General features: G+C 41.8%; 1 protein-coding gene across 20 annotated transcripts in view; it reads right to left on the bottom strand.

Annotated features, from left to right (window-relative positions):
* Positions 1-12,143, bottom strand: part of KIF1B (kinesin family member 1B) — an 82,499-nt gene that overhangs the window by 11,217 nt on the left and 59,139 nt on the right. For 8 of the 20 annotated variants that reach the window (XM_048326051.1, XM_048326053.1, XM_048326054.1 and 5 more), the window contains 13 exons: positions 11,462-11,547; positions 11,186-11,315; positions 10,708-10,867; positions 10,015-10,105; positions 9,352-9,470; positions 8,773-8,828; positions 8,037-8,237; positions 6,041-6,149; positions 5,346-5,412; positions 4,555-4,639; positions 4,187-4,292; positions 2,972-2,998; positions 94-208 (listed from right to left, as the gene is read on the bottom strand). In XM_048326051.1, coding sequence (XP_048182008.1) covers positions 94-208; positions 2,972-2,998; positions 4,187-4,292; positions 4,555-4,639; positions 5,346-5,412; positions 6,041-6,149; positions 8,037-8,237; positions 8,773-8,828; positions 9,352-9,470; positions 10,015-10,105; positions 10,708-10,867; positions 11,186-11,315; positions 11,462-11,547 — 1,352 coding nt within the window. The remainder of the gene's footprint in view (positions 1-93; positions 209-2,971; positions 2,999-4,186; positions 4,293-4,554; positions 4,640-5,345; positions 5,413-6,040; positions 6,150-8,036; positions 8,238-8,772; positions 8,829-9,351; positions 9,471-10,014; positions 10,106-10,707; positions 10,868-11,185; positions 11,316-11,461; positions 11,548-12,143) is intronic. The other 12 variants (XM_048326058.1, XM_048326067.1, XM_048326066.1 and 9 more) reach the window with 3 other exon arrangements.

Consider the following 12,143-nt stretch of genomic DNA (forward strand, 5'->3'; position numbering starts at 1 on the left):
CAGGATTCAAATAATTTTGAATCTATTTCTCTTGGGTACACTCTGTCCTGCCTCCAACAGTTTAGAGCCAGAAGGAAAGCACTGGTGTCTCACCTCCAGGTAAGCAGAAAGGGTCATGTAGATCTTCTCTCCATACGGTGTCACTCGATTGAGGAGGAGGGAGTTGTGCAAGGAACTATCCCAAACTGCCTCAAACCGGTAGAAAGTTCTGGAAAAAAGTACAGTAAAAGCTCAATAGTAAGAGTTCCTCTGCAGCCTTCTCATCACTCAGTGTTTAAAGCATCTCTTCTTCCCTGATATCATCCTCCAGTGACGTGGATAACAAATACCTGAAGCAAAAACCTTCTCTTTATTTCCAAGATCACTTACTTCTACCTCAAACAGTGTGGCATAAGAGACCATTGCCTGTTATGAAAAAGACTCATCTAAAAGAGAAAAGAGGGAATGCAGAAAACAAAAGCTGTCATTAGCACTACAGGGAAGTCAGTACTAAACAACTGTTTCTAAACAGAGAAAATTAATTTCTATCGCTTCAGGTGCAGTTCAGCCCAGCTAGACCTTAAAAGTACATGGGAAGATTCTTTTTTATAAGCAACACTCATTCTACACCGTATTTTAGGACTAACATATAGCAACAGAAGAGATCCCTCTAAGTACTAGTCCTATAAAACCAGCAGCTTCTGACAGCTAATCAGGACGATTCTTAGGTAGGGTTAAGTCCTATATTCAAGTATAAATATTTCTTTCTCTGTCCTATTTGCTTCAAGTGAAAACTTGGAGATCTAACAGAAACTTCTGTAAGACATTTCTTCAGTCTGGTACAAGGAAAGAGAGGAGCTAAAAGCTTCCACAGGTCTACCCCAGCAATCCAGAAGGTTCAACCAGAAAGTGAGAGACAGCATCACACACAGCACAGCTAAATCACCACATCTAAAGGCATCATTACACTCTCCCCTCTCTAGCAGGGGCTTGGGAAACGAGCTTTCTCCTTTCTCACAGGCAGCGACTGATTGCAGGAAGGTCCCTTTGGAAAGAAGATCTATGCCCCTATTCAGGAACTCAGCACACCTTTCCACACTGGTAACAGAAACAGAAGGTATTAATTCTTCATCACCTCTATATAATTTTCCTCCCAAATCCCCTTGCTACTTTTATCCCATTTTGAGTCCAAATGATGTGGTACTAAAAGCAAGAAAGTGCTTCATGTATATTATTTTTTTAAAATAAGTTACATCTCTGAAGAATTTCTGTACTAATTCCCAACTCGGAAAAATAGAAGATGAAACTAAAGACAAAGGATAAACAGCAGGGTGGGGGTAGAAGAAATAACAAAATACAAAGCAAAACAAAAAGAAACATGAAACAGCCTAAGAGCAGAAATGTCAGAAACAAAGAGTTCAATCTCAAATAGAGCTCCCAAGAATCCCCTTTTTCTGATATCAATTACACAATTCCAAGCTAATACATAAAGGCACCATGACCAGCAGTCAAGTGAGAACACTGCTAGATACTGTTTGCATCTGAAGAACCATATTTAGGAAACTACTTCTAAATAAGTTGTTTCTATTAAAAATACAGAGAAACATAATCTAAAGGCCAAGTAATTGGTAGCTTTAAAAACACTGTGAAGCACTGTAAAGTACTAATCCTCCCTTGAGTTAGATTAGGCAAAGAGCACAGTTGTCCTCTAAGCCTTTACACATCTGCATTGAGTCCTTACGTTTTAAACTTTCATCATGATTTAGTTACAGCAGCAAGCAATTTTTTGCTTGCAAAACTTTTAGCAAATTCCAGATCTACTCTCAGGGTGGAAGAGAAAGTAAAACCTGTCTGTTCACAGATGAGAAAACCACTGTATGTAGCCTCGGCATCAGCTCTGAACCATTTGCCAAACAAGATTTCTCCTCATGGAGAGAGAACACAAGTGTAAATGTTCCTCAGTGCAGAAATACTACCACCCTCTTCAGTAAAATCATGTTTGGACAAACACCAAGATGAAGTCAAGCACAGCTTTGAGGCAGTTATTTTAGTGGATCTTTTCTAGCCAGGAAGGTAAATATACACAGCTTTGCCTGTCCAAACCAGAACTTGCTACAGTAGTTAATAGAGGGAGACAAAAACCAGAAGTGTGCGAACTCCTTTCAGCACAGCCAACAGCACATGGAGGAAAAGGGAGCTTGGAACACACAAAGCATGGAACACAGGAGAGACAGGTTAAATGTGTAGTTAAAACTGATTCTTAAGTGGATCTTAGCATTAGTGAAAGGTGGTGAACTGGGAGCACTGAAGACTCTGTCTTCTCTTTTCCAGAGGCAGAGCACAGAAAACAGAGTGCAAAGTGCCCCAGACTGTGCAGCCAATGTGCCTGGCTGTGATCCCACTGGGAAGGTGAAACAGGAATCCAGTCCGAGCAGCTACTGCACATCTGGCTCCTCTGCCAGCTGGTAAACCAAGGAGTGCAACCATATGGTTAAATTTCAGATGCAAATCCAGCCCCAGAACAGTGGCTGAATAGCAGTCACATGGCAGCCACTGCTATTTGATCAGCGCAATTCAAGTAACCTCATCATTCAGACCCTTGGCTTGGTACTTCAAACAAGCAGCATTACAGAGTCAGAGACAGTGAGAAATTCCAAATTTAGTTCTTTGATACAGAACAAGGGAAGAAAATAGCAAGGACTACAAAAAGGGTCTATATTTGATGGCACATTAAGAGAATCAGAAAGACTGCACAAAGGAAATTCTCCTACTTTCACATGTGAAGGAAAGTTCACCTTCACAAGTCCCCCACTGAACTGTACCTGAATAACCCTGTGACACAAAGGAAGAGGAGGACTACTTCTGGAAGAGCTAAGAGGTGTGCTAACAGAATTCAGTAAAAGCTAAGAGGGAAGTGGCAGCAATACAAATGGGACATAAAGCATTCTATTTTCAAGAATCTTTATGTACAAAGGAAGCAAACAAAAAATACCTAGGCATATCCTTATCAAGAAAGAGCCTGTAAAAACATAGAAAGAGCTTCAGTTAGTGCAGCCAAAAGCAGAACAGAAAAGCAACAGCTGAGAGGAACAGAACAAGTGGACTTAAAAAACAAAACAAAGTGAAAAACCCCACAGGAAGCAGCAAACAAGTCTGCAGACAAGAAGCAAACATAAGACATATCCTTTACCAGGGCCTCAATCCCATTCCACCACGCACTCATCCCACAACTTAAACCTTGGCATTTTGGGACGAGATGGCCAACAGCTTCATCACACTCATCCTTCACCCAAGCTGCCCACCTTATAGGAAACTACAGAGATATAGAGGAATTTATTGGAACAGAACAGAAAGCACAGAGCTTTCCAACTGCAAATCCAGTAGTATCAGACAGGAAACCAGCAACAGTCTCCCTATTTTCCAGTTGTATTTATCCATTAATTCAAACACACTGAAATACACACTTCTCAGCGGAAGATAATAACTGCCAATCCCTCTGTCCCTGCCTGCCTTTACAGACACCAGGTGGCAGAGAGGCATCCCATAGGCAGGAGCAGCACCTCAAATCTACCTTTAATGCCACAGGTGTTTCCAAGTCCAGGCCTCTAACAGAGAAGGAAGAATTCCAGTGCTTGGAAGGATCCCACCTCCAGCATTCAGCAGGTGCAGCAGAGATGGACTCAAACCTTCCTCCCCTCTGGAAACAGCCGTTCAGAGCCCCATTCCAGGGATACTCCTGCTTTGCACCAGCTGAACAGAGCCAGAGAGCAGTTAAGTGACTGCTGTCAGAGCAGGGAGAGGCTGTGCCCAGTGCCCTCCTCTGCCTCTGCCTCGTTGCACTTGGTTGCAGACACTGAAGCAGAACCATGTGGAGTCTGAGCTTTATAGCAATGAGGGACATACAGAGCCACAATCCCCTCAGCCAGGGGCCCTGCTCCTGCCAGACTGCAGGGACATGGAGCTGGACTCAACTTGTCATACCTCTGCATAAATCCACAAATTATGAAGTTGAATTTACAAAGTGTGGCTCCAGCTTAAATTGTCACATGCTCGCTTCAGGAATAATATGCACACATCTATAAATATATCTCCCAAAATTGTCCTTGTACTTCAGTGCTGTATTCTAGCACCAAACCTTGATGTCAGTTTAAAAGTGCGGTCAAACAAATTTCAGATTCCTGCTGGAGTGCTCACTTCCTTCACTTACCTGTTGGAGCTGTGAGAGGACTTCAGGTATTTTGCAGAGATAATATTCAAAGACAGAATGGCATCCACAGCAGCTTCATCTACCTCTGCTTTATTTCTTATACGCCCTGAAAAGGGGAGGAGGAGGAATCAATTAAAATTCAAACTGCAACACAAAAGGAATTTGTTTTCCCAAATATCATTTCAGACAACGTGATTAACAAGCAGCTCTAAGCGGAAGTTGCAAAATTTAAGTTTTTCCTCTGGATCTTTTTCAAAATCCTCCTCTCACAGGCAATGCTCATAAAAATGACAGAATCTGATACAAAGAGAAATTACCAGCAATAGTTTTTCTTCCTTACAGAGCAAGATGCAAAACCATTTACTCACCAACCACCAGCTCTCGCACATCTTTCCAGTGCAGCTCACTGCCCTTCTCATGGATAATGGTGACTGTGATTCTCCGCTGGATTCCCTGGTGGAGTTCAGAAACAAAACACTGGTGAAGTATTCACACATGGTCTATTTTGCACTTATACCACAAAAGTGAAGTAAATAATACCATTTAAACAAGCCTGTAACTGAACAAGCACCTCTTTGTTTCAGGGCCCTAACATTCACTTCCAAGGGATGTTATATTCTCATATGCAAAAGAAATGAAATGCTTTCCCCTCCTCACTCCACAAAGGCAGAGTAGGAAAACTATAACTTTAAACCTATATACCATATTTAACTAGGATCATCTTTATAATCTAGCTAAAGACAAATTATTATTAAGGACTATAAGAGGCATTTAAGATGCACTGAGATATGGCCACTTCATAGATTATGTGTCATAACCACAAGCAGTGAGAGAGAGCAAATGGAAGTTGAGTCTACACAATCTTTCTGTATCCTTAGAGATGTTGGAGAACACTGAAGGCACAAATTCCTGCTTTTTAAAAGGCTTTCATCTTTTGTGAGTGGGATGCCCACTGATAAGCAACAGGAACAGCAATATCTTGGTAGCCAAGCAATCTCCTCGTAGCCCAAAGCTAACAGACCAAGCACAGACTGAGAGATTCTGACCCTAGTGCTGTCACTGCACAGCTGTGTGGGAAAGGAGATGCAAACCCCAGTCAGCAGCATCCCCTCCCTCCCTGCAGAGATAACACTTGCTGTTCCACAGCTTTCATCAGTACCTGGTGAAGCAGAAAGGTCCCCTGGCAGGGCAGGCCCCCGGTGTGATCCACAATAGCAGGGATGTACCTGTGTGAGACAGTGAATCAACAGGCAGGAAAGATGTGCCAGCACAGCAGCTTCTGCTGCCAGCAGGTTCCTCTCCTTGTAGCAGCTGAAGACGTAAGAGTGTGTCCTTCTACCTACTCTCCCAACAGGCTCCTTCTGGCACTACAGGATCAGTGAAACATGGAAGTGTCATACACTGTACTTGCAGTACTAATGGAAAACTCTGTGGAACTCACTTCTCAATATAACCCCTAAAAACCTGTCAGGGGAAAACCTTCTTTGTAGCAGAGATGAACACAAACCAGGGTCTGCTATGTGACTTCTGGAGCATAAAGTCTCCAGTGTCCCAAAGAATCCAAACTCATGGCCTACACAAGGGAAGTTTTCCCGGTGCCTGCTCAGCCTCTGTGCCTGGAATTTCACAGTGGAAAGACCCCTCCAAGTGTGAAAGAATGCCATTCATCACTTTGGTCCTTTCCAATGGGGACAACTATTGCCAGCAGATTTGACACCCCATCACTACAAACCAGCCAGCCCCCACACATGACGACTGCTAAACATCAACCTGGTCTGAACAGAACACAGGGAAAAAAACCCCAAAAATCGCATAAACCGCTGTTCTTGAAACACATATTAATACAGGACTTACTCTCCTGTTGGCTCCAGTTCACTGATCTCAAACCACACAAGGAGGTCGTATTTGCTCACACTGTGGCCCAAACTGGGCTTGCTCACAGTATTCAGCTTTGTAGCTGGCACTTAAAGAAAGAAAAAAAAGAAAGAAGAAAAAAAGAGTGGTTTACAAAGACTGAACAAGTAAAGCTTCCTCAGGGCTCACAGGAACGTGCCATTTCAGAGATCCTACATATTCTATGTACGTAGGCAGACCACAGCTTTTACCATGAAAATGATGTTGCTTACAGCAATCATTATTTCTGTAAGAGTTGTTTTTTAAATCTAGGTTACTAGAATTAAAAAAAAAAAAAATTGAAAGTTAAATAATGAAACAAAAGTGCATCCAAAGAGTCTGGAAAAATACACAGTCCCTCTAGATCCACAGAGAAGAAGTTTCCTCAAATGTGCATCAGGTGCTTTATGGCTTAACAGTTTGTGATTTAGAATTGCTGAGGTCTGTTCATCTGCAGCATTACTCACCCATAAAGTACATTTTACCTTCCCCACAGAAGAGGAAAAGAACTAAAAACTTCGGTCTTCACTTGTTCATTTTACAAACTGCCAGACTCCTGCACCACTTGGTTAAGATACTGTGTATTTAAAAAGGCAGAACAAGACTTATTGCACAGCCTTAATCCTGCCAAAGTATGTTTCTGGGCTCCTTATCTCTTGGTATTAGTGATTATTACCAGCCAGATCCTCTCTGATTCCTTTCACACAAATGTAGGGATAAACTACGTTAAGAAAAAAAAAAAGAGACTGCTTAAATTCTAGAAATAACCTGATACTCCCTCACACATCATACGTTTTCGTTATCATTACATGCCTTCTCTCATCTCTTCACTCATTACATTTTTGTAAATGGGAACATTTTAAAAGCTTAGTTCTGTATACTCTGACTGGGACTTTTGTAACTCTGCAACTGATTTTCCATTTTTTTTCTCCTTCTACATACTAACCCCACTGCTTTTATTAAGCCAAATAATTATTCCCCCTTCCACCTCTCAAGCCCCAATCTTCCTTGCTCAGGTGTTCTTTAGGTTCTCCCACCTTCACACCTCTGTGTATCCTTCAGCTTCCACCATGACTTAATTTCCCATGCACTGGAAGGACATAACAGCCCCCAGCTAAAACGGGTCCTTACAAGTGTGCCTAAATGTTCTCTTTTGAGTTCTGTTTCTTTTCTAGGTAAAATGGCAGCTGCCTCAGAGTGACAGATTTTACAGCAATCAGTTATTCACAGCACAGCTCCATCCTGTGAGGTAGCAAGCTTGAGGCTTTACCTTCCCATACGTTACTCAGGGTAGTAACTCTCTTACCCCCAGTCACCTCATGCAGTTGCACGTGAACTCACTACAGCCAGAGGAACATCAAACACACAAGTAACTCAAGTTTACTGCTAAGCAGAGAGACTCAAAAGCACCAGAAGAGAAAAACAACAGAAAGACACATTTAACTAAACATGAAAGTTTGGTTCTAGTCGTTCTCACAGACTTGCTCTGGTACAATTAATAACAAGCATGACTTTTTTTTGAGTTAAATAAAACAGAATACAAATGGAAGTGAGGAATAGCACTGTTAGTGGCAGAAAAGGAAGATGAGTGAAAAGGAAACCTGTATAGAACACAGCAGAATGTTTCCTCTATACCTGCCTGTGTTTTCATAGGCATTTCTCCTCCCAGTATTCCAAAACTACGCAGAACACAGAAAAAATCAGAGGTCCTGGAAGTTTCAGGGAACAGATGCAGTGACACACAAAAACCTCTGACTCCCAGCACACTGGAATCTACAGACTGTCTCTGTGGTTCTCTCTAAAAGAGCCCGAAATTTAAGCACAGCATCATCCTTCCATGACCACAAGCATGGCAGCTTCTACTCCTAAGAATACTACATGATGAAGGAAAAAGGAATTTTGAAGCACATTTTGGAACTACTTCTACATCTATCACAGACCAGGTGTGGCTACTAACCATCTCTTTTAGGAGCCCTCTCACTCTGACAACTGGGAACAGGCAGAAAGAGAAAAGGTGGCAGCTGGTCAGCTCCATCCTGGAAAGCAGCCACAGCAGAGGAGGCAAGCACGTTGGCATGCTCGGAGAGCGTGTTCAGCACATGCACGTTTACATAGCCAGACATAAGGTACCTAATCAACTCAATCTTCCTTTCATGGTCTGCAGGGGGAATGGAACACACACAAAAAAAGGCTGGTAGAAACATGCAGGTGAGATGGAGAAGATGGAGGAAATTAAAGGTGAAATGGAAAAAAAAAAAAAATCACAAAAGAGTTCAGCATGCATTATTCCAATTAAGCAAAGAAAACCAAGGATCATTGCAACAAGACTAACTCACTAAAAGAGAATGTGAGAGAGCAAAAAGATAAAGCAATTAATGAATAAGCAAATTTCCAGTCAAGTGCTCAGTAAGTACAGGAAGAGCCATAGCCAGATCTCATGGAGTATGGTCAACACCTCAGGAATGGCATTCTACCCTCTAATGAACCAAGCAGCACTTCCTGCAGAGGAGGTTGAGAAGAAATAAAAATAAAGCACATAAAGAGGGCAGAGAGCCAGCAAAGACAGATTCAGTGCCCCTTGTACCACTCACTCCATTTACATTTCTTGGTGTCCTGGATACCTCAGGAATATGCTACAACCTCCATTTTTAGTAGCAGACCTGTGATGTACAGAGTTAGAGAGCTGTTCTCACCTGGCTTTGACAGTGGCATAGGGGGAGGAAAGAATCTTCGAGAAGGCTGTGGAGGGCTACAGAGAAATGAAGAGTTATCAGTACAGAGGCAGTTAAACATAAGAAATATACACAAGTGCACACACGTGCACCTTTGTATACACACCTATTTTTGTCTCTAAAAGTATCTTCACAATTCTATGAAGACAGGTAAATATCACCTGTCAGGAAAACAAGGGGGCTCAGCACACTTCTCAGACTAACCTACGCTCTTTTGCTATTCTAACTTAACCAATCCTAGGAGCACTGTTGAGGTTTTCCCAGAGCTCACAGATCACTGCTGGAGTTTCCAGTATTCCCAGTGCAGTGCTCCAATCACCAAGGTGTTTGCAGGGTGGACTGGCAGAACAGCCTCCCATGTTTGAGACAGCAGAACAATTCCATCAGTCACTACACTGGGTAAACACGCCTCGGCCAGCACTTTTACCTCCATCAGGAATTCTGCTTGTGAGGGTGGGGTGTACAAGTTCAGGAGTACAAAAAACTGCATAACCTGAGCATGATCCCCAAGTGCCTTTATGCCAGGCTAGTGACCAATACCTGTTGAGATCCTGTCCTTGCAGGTGGAGAGGATGCTGCTGATAATGTCCAAAGACTTCAAAGACAATAGGCTTTGTTTTGATGTACTCCACAAATGATTCTGTCACTTCCACAGCAATCTATTTCAAAAGTGAGGAAAGAAAATGAGACATTCAAAAAAGGAAATCTCTTTTAGGAGTCTGTATTTTTCATATCACTTAGTGTCAGTCACAGTAAAAGCAACCGCATTCCCTTTTGGTTTAGGCATTAGTTCTACTCTCTGATAAAAGAGAAAATTAAAGCCTCAGTATCAGGCATTTCAAGTAGAAGAAGAGGAGGCTGCATGTAACCAAAGGATTACACAGTTCATAAAAATAGATATATCCAGTTCATCTGAGATCATGAGCACTGCTATTCACACATATATTTTATTTCCTGAATTCTAGACTGTTTTCATTGAACATCCTGGAAAGGAAACACAGAATTCAATGGCAGGAAGTAGAGGTGAAAGAGTTAAATTTGCCACAAAGAATCATTCTGTGTTTTGCTTTGTGGTGGGGATTGCATCGTTCACCTGATCACTCCTATTACTGTCTATTCTTAAGAATTTCCCTGGCCTTGAAGGACACACACAACTCCCAGTGCTGATACAGGCAGTTACTGCTCATGGAAAGCTTTACTTACATTCTGAACATGGTAAAACCCAAGGGGAGTCCCTCGGCCATTGTTTTTGAGAGGTTCTGTTGAGAAAGCTTCATCATGTCGATGTAAAAAGCTTAAAAAAAAAACCAGAAATCAGCCACCACAGGATGGTTTAATGAAGACTGCTGTGCTCTGAATCCAACCCTCAAAAGAAATCCTAAAGCCCTAAAAGAAGTGTATTCTGCTGGAACTTTAGAAGCAGTTGAGTGACATCCTAAAGCCAGGAATACCATAGTCTTGTGGGACCGTAATTCCTGTACTTGTTTTATGTCTTTATTATTCCTTTTTATTCTCTTCCTTAAGAACCCAAGCCTAAGACCACCTTCACTTGAGAAGTACTGATTTCCTCAAGGGTCATGCAGCTTTCATTCTAACAGGCATATGTACAATCTAGTATTGAATTTTTCACATTTAAAGCTTAAAACCTTAAGATATCTATAAACTAGTAACTTATGAGTCCACTTTGATTCCTAATTCCTTTCTGCAAAACTTTGTTCCTTAACACCTGCTTAAGGGAAAGTGCGCACCAGGAACTCCAGTAAGTGATAAGGTGTTTTTCTCTGCTGTACAACACCTCCACCCATTCAAAAAGTTCTCAGAGTTCCACTGCCCACTATTCTTTGCTCTTTCTATCAAACCATTAATTACCTAATGCAAGTAAAAACAAATTCTTACTTGAACTGGCAGAAAATATCTGCATATTCGGGCAGAATGCCACTGGCCTGGAGCACTGTCACCCGGAAGGTAAACACACTGCCCAGCTTCAGGTGATCACCAATTTCCTCAGTGAATCCTTCCATAGTCATCTTTCCATCCAAAGTGGCTGACTTCAAGTCTTAGAGAGAAAAAATACATCCCACATGAAATCATTTTTTCCTCCTCTCTTTTAAAATATTTCTTCAGGAGACAGTTTAGTCCCATCACACATTTTTTTTCCCTTTTAAACCCAAAAGATCCAAATACCTGGAAACAGTTTTTCAGCACAGTTCTTCAAATGATTAAGTCCAGGATCTCTCATATTCAACCCATTGCTAACACCTCTCCCCTAACTATCACATTCTTGAAGGACACGCAGAACTCCTTTCTATAACTGACTGAAAGTGTCCCAAATTTCCCAGAAGTTCTCCAAAACTACCACGTATTTCTTGCTTACCCAGCTCATTCATTCTGTTGATCTCCTCTGGAGGAGTGGTAACCTCTGAATTCTGTCCTTGCCCTTCCACAATTCTTAATTCCTCCAGTGACAGTCCAGACCGAGTCATCGCAACTGAAGAAAAATCACTCTGAAAAATTAAATGAAGTGGCTTGTAATAGACTCCTGCACTTTCTGGGTTTGCCATCCCCTTCTTTCCCTACAACACGTGTTCTTTATGTAGAAGCACAAGCTGCTACACTCAAAGATACCTAACTCAATTTTAGGAATTCTTACCTTATCAAAATACTCATTGTCAAATGAAATTTTAGCTGTTCCAGACTGTCGAATACCAGATCCATAATCTGGGGCTTCTTCATCAGCTAAAAAAAAACAGGGAAAAAAGAAGAGAGATAAATAAATGATGGGGAGGAGAAGGGAGGCCCCGCAGAGTTATCCAAACGGAAATTTTCATGATAATGGAAACCAAAATGGAAAGCAGAAGAGTCATCCAGTTACAAGTTGGAGTAAGTGCTGGGAAAGATCATGTCAGAAACCTATCCATCAGGAACTCAAGTGGGGGAAAACAAGTCAAGCTGTGAAGTTTCATTCTGAATATACTTAACCATAGAGAATTTTGAATGCAAACCAACTTTAGGACTAATTTTCATTATTTATTTACTTCTGATGATTATACCGAGGTAAACTAACACCTAAAATTCTGTAGCCATGAACTCAGCAGTAACACTAACAAAGCTCCACCAGGACATGCTGGAAGTCTGAAAGGTGGATCTGTCCATACAACCTACTCATTTCACCTCCTCCTCTTCACAGAGAGCAACAGCAACACGGCCTGGTTAAATGCCAGGGGTTTTTTTCACAGTAAGTGCATGCTCACAGGAGAAATCCCAAGATTCAGAATGTGCTCCAAAACTTTGCTTAGGGATCAAATAATGCCATGGCCCTTTTTCAAGAGATG

The sequence above is a fragment of the Corvus hawaiiensis genome, chromosome 22 (assembly GCF_020740725.1).
Source record: "Corvus hawaiiensis isolate bCorHaw1 chromosome 22, bCorHaw1.pri.cur, whole genome shotgun sequence".
NCBI classification, from domain to species: Eukaryota; Metazoa; Chordata; class Aves; order Passeriformes; family Corvidae; genus Corvus; species Corvus hawaiiensis.